Source organism: Pyrgilauda ruficollis, unplaced genomic scaffold (assembly GCF_017590135.1).
Source record: "Pyrgilauda ruficollis isolate IOZ18807 unplaced genomic scaffold, ASM1759013v1 scaffold25, whole genome shotgun sequence".
Classification (NCBI taxonomy): Eukaryota; Metazoa; Chordata; class Aves; order Passeriformes; family Passeridae; genus Pyrgilauda; species Pyrgilauda ruficollis.
The window spans coordinates 8,643,855-8,655,891 of record NW_024523822.1 but is presented as its reverse complement, the minus strand read 5'-3'; the positions used below and the strand labels follow the sequence as shown (position 1 = coordinate 8,655,891).

At 37.7% G+C, this 12,037-nt stretch overlaps 1 protein-coding gene across 1 annotated transcript in view; it reads left to right on the top strand.

Moving 5' to 3' along the window:
• RGS22 (regulator of G protein signaling 22) overlaps positions 1-11,427 on the top strand; it is a 58,282-nt gene extending 46,855 nt beyond the window's left edge. Inside the window, 6 exon segments of the mRNA XM_041470562.1 lie at positions 403-564; positions 3,474-3,653; positions 5,160-5,309; positions 8,714-8,965; positions 10,685-10,787; positions 11,354-11,427. Coding sequence (XP_041326496.1) covers positions 403-564; positions 3,474-3,653; positions 5,160-5,309; positions 8,714-8,965; positions 10,685-10,787; positions 11,354-11,427 — 921 coding nt within the window.
• The last annotated feature ends 610 nt before the right edge of the window (positions 11,428-12,037 follow it).

The window sequence follows — 12,037 nt, the reverse complement described above, 5'->3', positions numbered from 1 at the left end:
GCTATGTGGTTTGTGTGTTCCTTTTCCTTTGTTGTTTGTTTGCATAAAACTCAAACTGTTCTCTGGAAAAGTAGCCCATTACCATAATCAATAACAAGAGCTGTTTCTATACTTTGTAGTATTGCAGTCATATGGTCTAAATCATTGTCAGTCATTTCCTCTCCATCACATCTTCCAAAAAATGTTCCCCAAACCAAACTGGAAAAAAAAAAAAAAAAAAAAAAAGGAGAGGAAGAAATGAAACCTTGCCACATTTTATTGTATCCATGTCATAAACTCATAAACTACTGAAAGTTAGGGTCAGTGCAAAGATAAGAATCAGACAGTTTACACTAACTAATGCCTTTGTTATTGCTTTTTGAAACAAAGTTTATTTGGTGCATCTATTTCTTCTTTTGACAGCATGTGGACAATGAGAGCGTTTCTTCATCTAGTGAAATTATTGCTTTCCGCAAGGCGCTGTTGGATCCAGTGACAGCAAATCTGTTTCAACGCTTTGTGGCACTGAAGGGAGATCTCCTGGGGAACGGAGTGCTCTTTTGGCAAGAGGTGCAAAAGTATAAGGTAGGGTGGTAAAACAGAGCAAAGGGAATAGCATTCAGTTTGTAAGCAAATGCATCCATTCTTGTATATTAGGAGAGTTTTAACAAAAATATCTATAGGCATTCTGTTGTTCATAGTAAAGCTTCTTTCATTATTTAAACTGTTATTTTCATCAGTGAAAATCCTCACTTCTTAAGGGTAGCTATTCTTGACTCAAATGCATTATACCTGTATTTCTTTATGCTTCTTCAAACCATAGCATTCAGAGACAGTAGTCTCTGAAGGAACACTGCTGTCTTGCTAATGCCCAGAGTTTGGTATACATCTGTTGAGCAGGAGAAATATGCAAGCATTAAAATATTCATTCTGTCCTTATAGCTAGTATCTGAATTTGGTAATTTCTCAAAAATGAGAGATGACTTTACTTTAAAATTCAATCAAATCTACAGATATAAAGATGGTATCCACAAAAAAAACCCTATATGTACAATGCAGACTGCAGCTCCCTTGCACTTTGTAGAATCAAATTTTACTTGAGCTGAGCTTGGGACCAAAGTGAAATGTGATGGGAAAGATCAGCAGGGATTGCATCTCTCCCAAATATATGTAGTTTTGTGAAATTGTTTGTGTGGGTTGAAATGCAACAGAAAACCTCTGGAGCGAAGCTTTAAATCACACTGCAGCCTCCTAGGAGTATCCTGGACCGAATGCAGGGTCACCACAGATCTTTAATGTATTCCTCATTCCTTTTGCCTCTGGGATATTCCTGAGGCAAAAGTGCTACCAGAGTGCAGAATCTCTCCTGGGCTCCTGAACATAGCCTATGTGCACGTGGCAGGCAGGGAGCATGAGATTAGCTAACGTGCTCAAAAATTGGGCTGTAAACACAGTTGCTGTTGCAGTAGCACTTGGAGATCTGCTGCAGCATGTGGGTGTACTTTCACTGTTTAATTTTATGAATTTGAATTTGGTGTCTGCTTTAGAAGGTGAAGCTCCTGTTTCCAGGGGACGATCTGTCTTCCCCACAAAGGTTCTGATCCCCAGGCAAGGGATCACTGGCTGAAGTGCTCTCTGAGGGTGATGCTGTCTCTCTCATGGTTACACTGACTAGCTTAGATTAAAACTCCAGTTTGAAGGCACCTGGTGTTCCATGACATAAATCCTTTTCTAGGTATTTGAAGTTGTGTTGATTCTTGTGACTCTTCATTGCTACATTATGGAGGACATGGAAACTTTCTGCAAATTAATGTGGAGTGTGGTCTTAATTCTTTTCTTTGTAGAACTGCTCTCTGAAGAAAGCCTTCATTGTTTTTTGTTCCACCCCCTTTCCTGCATTTATGTTAATTTTATTTGTCTTGTTAACCAGAAAAAGTAGAATCTGACCAGATTTCTCCATGCATGCAATGTCATGGTTGGTAGTTGATGCTCTTTGTAGAAGCAAAGGGCTGGAGTAGGAGGAGTGTTGTGGGTCAGGCTGAACTGCAGGAATATTGCCAAAGGCGTGGGCAGCACTTTGCACAGTGCATACTTGTATTGTCTGAGCCCTATCATGCCATCAGTTTAGACAGAACTCCCTTCAGCTGTCATTGCTCCCATAAGCCATCAGGCTGGAGGCACATCTTGGGACAATCCAAAACCAAGATTTTTTTTAAAACAAATATGAAGAAACATAACTCTGTGGATCATTTCCATCTGGTTATCTATGGTCGGTCTCATCTCTCTTCATATCATATGGCTTGTTTGTCTTCCCTCTTACTACAGCTCTCTGCCTTCTGTGCTAGATGAGCAAAGAAAGCCATAATAGATATTCTAAGGATATATTGAATATGTTTTTGCATTTCCTTACTTTCTTTATTATAGTTGTTATCATTCTTTTTTTTTCCTTCCCAAAACTAAAAATATTCATAACAAAGCAAGCCAACTCTTTCACATACCACATTTCTGGTTAAAAGTCATGGTTTTAATTTCTTTGCAAAGTAAATATGTAGCCTTCCATACCAAAACTAAATTCAGATTCTTCATTTAAAGAGCTCTCTTCCTGAAAACTCTTGAGTGCTCATTGTGTCTCTAAGATATAAGTAATAGTCTTCTAATGTCATATAAATTTATTGAAATATATGGATAAAGGGAAAGTTCATGTTTCAAAGTGTTGGAAGAACACTCTTTGAATTATTTTTCCTTCATGTCAAAGTCCAATGGTGGCATCGTCACGGTGTCAAAACACAGTAATAACAGGTTTCACAAGAAAAATAGGATCACATTAAAAAAGTAGAAAATCCCAGTGTTCCTCTGGCATCTCACTCCTGTAAGTTCAGGTTTGTTTTGTATTCTATAGTGTACAGAGTTATTTCAAACCCTGAGGTTTTGGGAAACTAGAAAATCTTAATGAATGGTGAAGTAGAAGATCTCAATAAATGGAAGATTGTACTGGTAGCTGACATTGTCCCCTCTTGTGACAACACTCCTAGTTAGAATATCTTATACCCTCTAAATATTTCCCCTCTTTTGTTGGAGCACTTAAAGGATTTCTTTATCTTTTAGTTACCATGGCTATGCAAGTCATTGCAGGTTCATTCTGAAAATCAGTGCATTTCACACTTGTAGATGTGTTTCTCTTTTCAGAAATGTCTCCTATTTGCCAATAAAGCATTTAAAATCGATGCTGTTAAAATCCAAACATGCAGGCAGAGATTATCACCTAAAAGCAGTGACTGCTATGTATCTGCATTTGCAAACCAGAAGCCTCATGCATGTCTGAAGTATGGTTTTGACCATGCACATTTACCAAAAGAATTTTGCCCAGCATACTGAAGGAATTTATTGTATAATTATTTTTGTTTGACTATTGATCTTTGATGACTGGTGCCCTGTAAAAGTTCTTGCCTGTGTATCTCTCCATTGACTGAAAGTGGTATTTTTTTATCTTTCAGGACTTGTGCCATTCTCATTGTGCTGATGCCCTAGTTCAGAAAAAGATCACAGCTATTATTGACTGCTTTATTAATTCTGCCATACCCCCAGCTTTGCAGATTGACATTCCGCCTGAACAAGCAAAGAAGATCGTGGAGCACAGGAAAGAACTAGGACCTTACATTTTTAGAGAGGCACAGGTAAGAAGCCAAGTGATAGGTCTGGCTAGAGACTGAGTGCCTGATTTTAAGAACAGTCTTCATTGCTTATGTGGCAGTTAGGACTCCACACACAGGCCTGGGCTTGAAGGAGAAAGCTGTAGTCATATATTTCAATGACTGTAAGGTGGAGATGGAAGAGAGTCTTCAGATTTATACTGCTCAATAAAGAAAGTCTCTGACAGCTAGCTGATCTTGGAAAGGTGCTATCCAGGTCTGTGTTATGAATTCTGGCAGTAGAAATGAATACTGTCTATGTTCTTAATTGCTTGTTCTTTACCACTTGGTTAATGTCACAGAAGTAATTGTAGTTAGAAAGTTCTGTGGTTTTCAAGTTTCATGAAAAATGCAGATGTGAGTCAAGCACAAAGACAGCCTAACTTGCTGAATATCTTTCCTTCCTTTATTACAGAAAGTGTGTATTAAATGGCTGTAGAAAAATTTCTCTCTGATCTTTCTATTAATCAGGTTGAATAGCAATTTTGGAACCTTTACTACAGACTTACTATTTTCTTATCCCTTGATACTGCCTTGTCTTGTCTTCTAAGTCCAAGAAAAGTAGTTGCTCTTCTTTTCCTATTAAATTGCCACTGACAGCTTTAGACATCAACTGTGAGTCCATAAAGTGTTTGGACGACAAGAGATGAATGATTTGTCAGAGAAGAGGGTTCATATAGGTCCTAAGAGAAAGAGAAGTCTCATTTCATCCTGTGTAAAACCCAGTGAACTCCAGAAATGTGGCACAAAACCAAAGGAAGAACTAGGCCAAAAAGCTGTGACTGGAACCCGACAGTGGCTCACATGTCACTTTCAAGCCTCTTGAGCCAGAAGCAGTGAGCATGCTTGGCTCCTTTGAAGCCAAGTTTCTCAATGCAAATTAAACATCTAAATAAATTGAAAAATGTGAGCCTTAGTACGTGCAGCAACAGAATTTACTGAGCCCCTCTGTTTGCTTTTCTAAAATTGTTTTTCTTATTCTGGTTCAAAAACGACCCTGTGAGAGATTATATCATTTAAAAATTATCCAAGATTTGCTCATAGATCTGTAATGTGGTTTAAGAGCCTTTCCAGAGGCAAAAAAGTATTTCCTTTCTCTTAAGGAGGGGAAAAAAACCCCTCTCCCTAATGAACTGAATATTTTAAATACTTGAGCAGAACAGTGGTGCAAAAGCAATTCTACTGGTGTATATTTTATCAAGAATACTTGTAAGAAGTGATGGATGTTTTCATTAATGCAAACAATTGTTTAGGGAAATATAAAAAAAGAAAGTGCCTTTTAACTGTGTTTTAGGAAGATTTCTCACCAGTAATAAACACACTGATGAAAAGCATGTGCCGAGCAAAGCTGGGCTGAAATGTCAGGACAGAGTACGTGGGAGGAACAAGGCTGTGTGTTCAAAAAAAATAGTTATCTCATTCTGCATTTTATTTTACAGTCAACTGTTTCCTTAATATGATCAAGATTGACTTTATTTTCTTCCTGCGCAGATGAGTATTTTTGCTCTTCTGTTTAAATTTTGGCCAGAATTTTGTAAGTTTCAAAGCAATCCAGAGAGTGACAAAATTCTAGTTTCCTTGGAGAAAAAAAAGGGAAAAGAGATGCAAAAGATGGAAGGGATAACAGCAAAGGTAAGGCTCGTAAAGTTTCAGGTGACCACTGATGAACTGAATAACATGAGCAAAGATACATCAAATAAAATATCCCTTTCTCAGCCTGATCCAAAGCTACCTATTCTTGTTAGATTTCAAGCTTTACATGCAACCCAGTCCTAAGGTGATTACTTCCCAATTCTGCCAATACATATACATATGTTTGAGTTGAAGCAGGTGAGTCAATGGAATATTCCTTTCATTAACCAGAGGAAAAAATGTATTTTAGTCACCTTTTGTGCCCAAAGAAGAGGAAAAAAGAAGGCTGAATTAAGAACAATGAATTTGTGTACAGCCCATGTGTACTGTGGGCTACTGCAGACCTGTTTGCACTTTTATGATGTATTAGCTTATATTAGAATTTATGTTCTGGACCACAACTGAAATCAAACCAAATCCAAACCAAAACTGATTTCATATCTATTTTCCAGAAGGACCATTTGAAAATCTTGCACATTGTTAAAAAAAATATTTATGTGGTAATTAATTTGTATAATCTTTGCCTTTTCTTGAATATTTCTCAGCTTTGAAAGTGAAATTGTTAGACTGTTCACAGCAAGTTTCCAGACAGTTCCAGCGCATTAACAAAACTGTGACCTCTACAATGGAATGCTTGTTTATAAAATTGTTTTTCTTGGATTTTTAAAATTAAAATATAATGGACTTCTTTTTCTATTGATTATAGGCTTTGAAAAAGTTTATTTTTTATTAAATACAATTGTTTGGCAAGCTTTGAGGAGAGAACATTCTTTTAAGGGCAGAGAAATTACTGGACTTGCAAACTATAATAAGTAGCATTACAGAGACCTTGACGTATTCTAAATACCATGTGCATGTGTGGAGATGTTCCACGTGATATGAACCACACGGGTATCTGGACACACAGAGACATAGGCCCATAAGAACATATATACATTGTTATTCCTCTTTATGCACGTGAAAGCTGAGGACCAGTGAAGCATCACTCAAGGCCACACAGCAATGTCAAGGAAGTCTGAAATCCAAGAACTCATCTTGCTTTCTCCAAAGCACAATGCCTCCGTATACATACGTCTGCCAAGGCCATTGGCAATACTTATAGTGCAAGAATGCAATATTTCAAAGTAATAAATTTCTGTTTTTTCACAGACTTATTTTCCATCTGTTTGTTGCCTGTCTATGAAATTTCTGATCAAGAGCAAGGAAAGGGCAAATCTTAGGCAGGAGGGCAAAAGCCTAGCATTTATGGAGAACAAATGGGAACAGTGAATTACGCTTCTAAGCAGGCAAATAGAGTAAGAAATTTTAGAAAGTGGCAGGCAGAGAATGCTGCTTAGTAAACAGTTTGTAGGCTATTCTTCTTCTCACAAAAAAAAAAAAAAAAAGGATCAGTAAACCAGTTACCTTTTAAAAGCTCTTAAAAGAATGAGTGCAACACATAATTTTTTCCAATATTTTAAAAATCCTTTTCCCTTTCTGTTATTGTTTAAAGAATTTACCATTTCCTTTTCTCTTCCCTGAGCTTTCTGTCCTCTCGGTGACAACATAATTCAAGTGATGCAGTATCCCTGAAGTGAGCAACAGCAGATTCACTTGTTGGCTTGTGGAAGGTGATGATTTCTTGGCAATGAAAATAAGGACTATGCTCCTCTGCCCCACCAGGCTCATTGAATAAGAGCAAAGCTCTGGCAAGGGTTAGAAACAGCTTTTTTTTATATATATCTCCTCTCCACCCCACAAATCAGTTGCTGGTTTGGGTTTGTGTCAAACAGTGCAGTCATAGTCCTAGGGGAGGAATTTGCTTTCTTCTTCCTTTACACATGTCCCTGGGGCACCGAATCTACCTGTGCTCACCTCAGTTTTAGAACTGAACAGATAAGAGTTTGACTTTCATGTAGTATAGTGGAAAAAGTGGGCAGACAAGGAGCTTTTCAGCGAGCAATGATGCATAACTTGGTATTGTTTGACTATCTCAATATGTTTTTGTGTGCCTATTTGTTATTTAAGGGGTAAATTCTACCAAAGGCATCCTGGCAATGGACTTTTTTCCTTTGTTAGCTGCTAGATGCACATGCCACATACTTTCAAATATATAAGTCACTTTTTTCAGACTGCCTTGATTCCAGTACTAGTATTTTGTTGTATACATGATTGCATTTTATCTCCAAAATAGATTTTGGATTTTTTTGCTTTCAAGTGCACAAAATAGCTTTAAATTTTTAGCTTTAACTTATGTTGTAGATTTGTACATACTCTTTCTATGTCCTTAGCAAAGAAAGCCATCAATATTCTTTTCCTTTTCTGTGTTTCTGCTATGTTTCTTAGCAATAAGCTTATTTGTTAGTAAGTGGTGTAATGACATGGGATCTAAATCCACTATAACATTGCTTAATATATTATGAGAAGTAATTTTTAAAGACTTTGCTTAATTCACCATTCTCATTGAGAGAGCCAGCAAACATAAACTGCAGTGCAGTAGTATTCACAATGCCTCTGTTTGCATTGGCATCCCCATTCCACCAACTGAGTGTGCCACAGAAGTTAGGGAGCCTGTTTCTGCAGAGAAGGTCAGCCTCACACTGCCTGGGCAGTTCTGTACCCAAAAGTCACTCTTACACTTGATGGGTTCATAGGACAGTGGGAATTATGAGGAAGGAAAAGGCACTTTGGGAGCAGGGAGACGAGACAGAGTGATCCTTTTCCAGATCTTTCAGGGACTTACTAAGTGAATTCGATCCCCTTTTTTTCCCTTTCTTTCTCACTTGGAACACAGGAGGTTTATATTACTCAGCTCTTGGAGAGAGCTCTTTGTGATGTCTAATATGAACATCGATTGATGTTTATGAAGAGTTTTGGGATCATCAGACAGAATGTGCAAAGGTGAAACAAAGCAACGTGAAAATGACAAGCAGTTAATCACCAGAGCAGTTTGCCAAGGGTTACAATGCCTTGTTCTTCACTGTAGATTGTACATTGCCTGTTTTCCTAACTTGTATACTGTAGCTCATACACAGCTACTGGACCAAGCTGGAATTAATCACGACAAATCCTCCATTCTACATTTATACCTGAGGCCAAATTAGAGGCTTGCAATGTCCTCTCTGTCCTTAAAATATGTTCTGTTGCAGATCTGCCCTGTCACCTAGATATATTTTGGAGCAGGTATTGAATCTGAAAGAAAGATGGTCTGCAGAAGTATAGAGGACAGGAAATATGAACTAGAACAAAGAAATGCTTTAAAAAAGCAGCTGCTACTTCAAAATATGCTCAGCATGATGAATTATGAAACTAAGCATTACAAAACATTACTGCAAATGACACTATCTCATTTCCAATGACAATTTTTAGTTCCTCAGACTTTGCTCTTTATCTCTGTAACTATTGTTCACATCTAATTATGAGTTTTTTTGCAGGGTAAAGAAGCGGAGAAAAAACTCATTAATTTGGCTCAACTCAAGTCCTTGACTCAACCCAATTCCTTGACTCAACCCAAGTCCTTGACTCAACCCAAGTCCTTGACTCAACGCAAATCCTTGACTCAGCCTGAGCCCTTGACTCAGCTTAAGCCCTTGACTCAACTGCCAAAGACTGTTTTGCTAGATGAGCTTGATGTGAAGAGAAGATCATCAACACCCTTAGCACCTACAGAAGGACAGGGCAGGAAGGTAAATAATACATGTTTTTACAGATGTCATTCAAGAGAGATAAAATGATCTTGGGAAATGGGGAAGGGAGAGTTTGGTTTTGAATACTGCTGTCAGATGGTTCCTCAATAACTGTTCATTCCTTTACAATTAGCTTTGTGGTTTTTTTTTTTTTTCTTTATTATTTTTTTTTAAATATGTAATTTCTGAGTAGTATTAACAGCTGACAGAATGTTAAGGTCTCATGGTGTATGGATTAAAAAAGAATCTATATTTAAAGATAAATTGAATAAAAGGTAGTTCAGTTCTGGAATAAGAAGCTTTTAGTTATTTGTGAAATTATTATCCTGAAAGAATTTGGTTTAGGCTAGTGTCCTGTTCTGGTCATATGTCAAAAACTGAAGCTGAACTCCTTTAGAAAATCTAGGTATTTGAAAATCTGACAGCACATACCACTTCAAGACTTCTTCCATAACAACTCTGATGATGCAAATCAGTAGTGAAATGGTAACAGTTATTTTACTGGGAAATGGGGAAAACAGACATGCTACATTTGGCATATCAAGGGATCATTCATGGCTGAGCTGGCATTGCCAGAATATAACGGGGAACCTGTGCAACCACATAAGCACAGATGTGTCATGTGAATTGGGAGTAAATCCCACTTTAGCCACTGCTTGTATTCCATAGAGCTCTTCCAATGGCATTATGGTAGTGAAGAGCAGAATATAGAAAAAGGTACTATGAAACACCCCCAAAATCTGAAATCACAATGTGAGTTGCATAGATAAGCTTACACTCTTACCCTTAAGTGGACCTTTTTACTTTTGCTCCTACCTATTAAAAAAAAAAAAGTGAGTTGAACGAGTCAGTACATCCCTGGCATACATTTAAGCCCTCAAGAAGAGGTGGAATAAACAATAATATTTTAAAGGGCAGTTTCTCCTTCCTTCTGCAAGCTTCTATCACCTACAATAGGAAGGTGATAGAAGTTCTTACTGAATCATGATATGACAAATTTGCTCCAAACTTCTCACGCCGTCAGATAAAAACCAGGCCAAATAAAAGTGCAGTTCTCATCCTGTTTTGGAAGAGCAACCTATTATTTACATGCAATCTGAACTTGTTTTCTTTAAAAGCAGTATTTTATCCTTAGAAATGGAAAGGATGACATCTCCGGTTGATCTGCCTCTAGTGGTAGCAGCATTCTGCTGGAGAGGGCAGGCAGAAGGAGCTGTGAGGCTAATGAGATATTCAGTGAAAGGACATAAGCTAGAAACAGCTTCTCTTACATGTATTTCCTCTCCACCCCTCAATTCAGTTGCTGGTTTGGGTTTATGTCAAACAGAGCAATCAATGTCCAAGGGGAGAACTAAGGGTGTAGCACAGAGATAAAATGAAGTCCTTGATAGCACAAATGATATTTTGGGAAGGTAAAGATTTGCTGCTTTGTTTTTGAAGAAGAAAGGAGAGAGAATAACACTCAGACCAGGGATGGAGAATAAAGATAAACATTGTATCTGTCAAACTTGCTTAAATCATGGTGCTTTGAGATTTACTTATTTATAGCAATACTCTTTCTCCCATTATTCCAATATTGTAATGAAAAAAAAATCTTAATATTTGTAATTATCCAGTAATAGGAATATAACATAAACAAGTTTTTTATCTTACTGTTGAAATGAATCAGAAACTACAGTGATGTGACCTGAGGCTGATGGTTTTTGATGGTTCTTGCAGGCTTCCTGGTCCTATTCCAAGTACATAGAAGCCTTGGAGCACGAAAGAATACTCATCAAAAGGCAAGAAGATCTGCAGAAAACCTCATCATCACTCCCTGCAGGTTATTAACCAAGCTCTGTAGTTTAGCAGGACAAGCTTAGAGCTCTGGTGAAATTCTTGCAATACAAGGGCTTTGCTTGCTCTTCTTCTGAGTTGTGCACAGAAACCTCTTCCTCTCTTTTGCTGTCTGTAGGGGAGTTGCTCTCCGGGCTGCATTCATGAATGCTATATTTTCTAAGAAATGAAAAAGTAAAAGTTGCAGGGTATCTTTGCATTGCCTTTACAGCACAGGTCCTGCTGCAGAGAGGAATAAAGCCATTTCTTCATTCTGCAGTGACATGGCAATCACATACACATTTCACCTCCCTGGCTTCTTGTGTTTCATCAGCTTACATTCAAGCAGATACTGAAACCTCTTTCTCACAGTCTGTCAGTATGTTTTGGGAGGATGTGGGAGGCATTGCTTCATCCTTGTTTCAGCTGTGAATATCCTTGTAGGTCTTTGTCAAGGATATTATGATCTGTTTGTTTATTTATTAAAAATATCCATTTAGTAGTAGGGCTAACAATAGCACTATGTAATATTCAGTTCCTTCAGTTTCACATAATTTTTTTTTCCATATGCAGGTTCCTTGTCTATGTCCTCCCTGAAGCCTGAAAGTTTTGTAAAAGCCACCATTCCTGCAAAGCATAAATTCTGAATCTTCCCAAGAAGCAGGAGGTGAGTAGCAGACTGACAACAAGTGTGCTTTGAAATGTGAATTCTTAAAAGCTAGTTTTCCTGCTGCCAGTGCTGATGCTCATTAGTAGCAAGTTATCCTGCTCCAAATCATGTTTAACTGAAGCTGTACAGCCTCCATATGAAAACAAGCTTATTTTTCACGTCAGCCATGGTTAGCGGATCTAATGTTGACCAGATGGAATTTTGTTGCAAAAATGGCAGTCTCCGAAATTAGGTTATCTAAGCTTTCCAGTTAAGATATTTTAAATAGGAACATGAGATGACTGGAGAAATCTCAGACCCTATGAAGTTACTGTCAAGAACCTGACACAGAACTGGCAATAGATCACCTCTGCCAAAGCCAATTAAATATTAGACTGAGAGAAAGAAGTGGGACAGCAAAAAAAACCTGATAAAGACAGAAAACCAGATTTGCTTCAAAGCTTAAATTCCTAGAAGGAAGAATCCTCTAAAGGTTTGGGGTTTTTTTGGTCTTTTAAGCCAATGTTGAAATTAGGTGGACTTAAAAAAATTAATAGGACTTGGAATATTGCTGCTTTCCTTCTCTGCTCCTCCTTCCTCTTCTAATT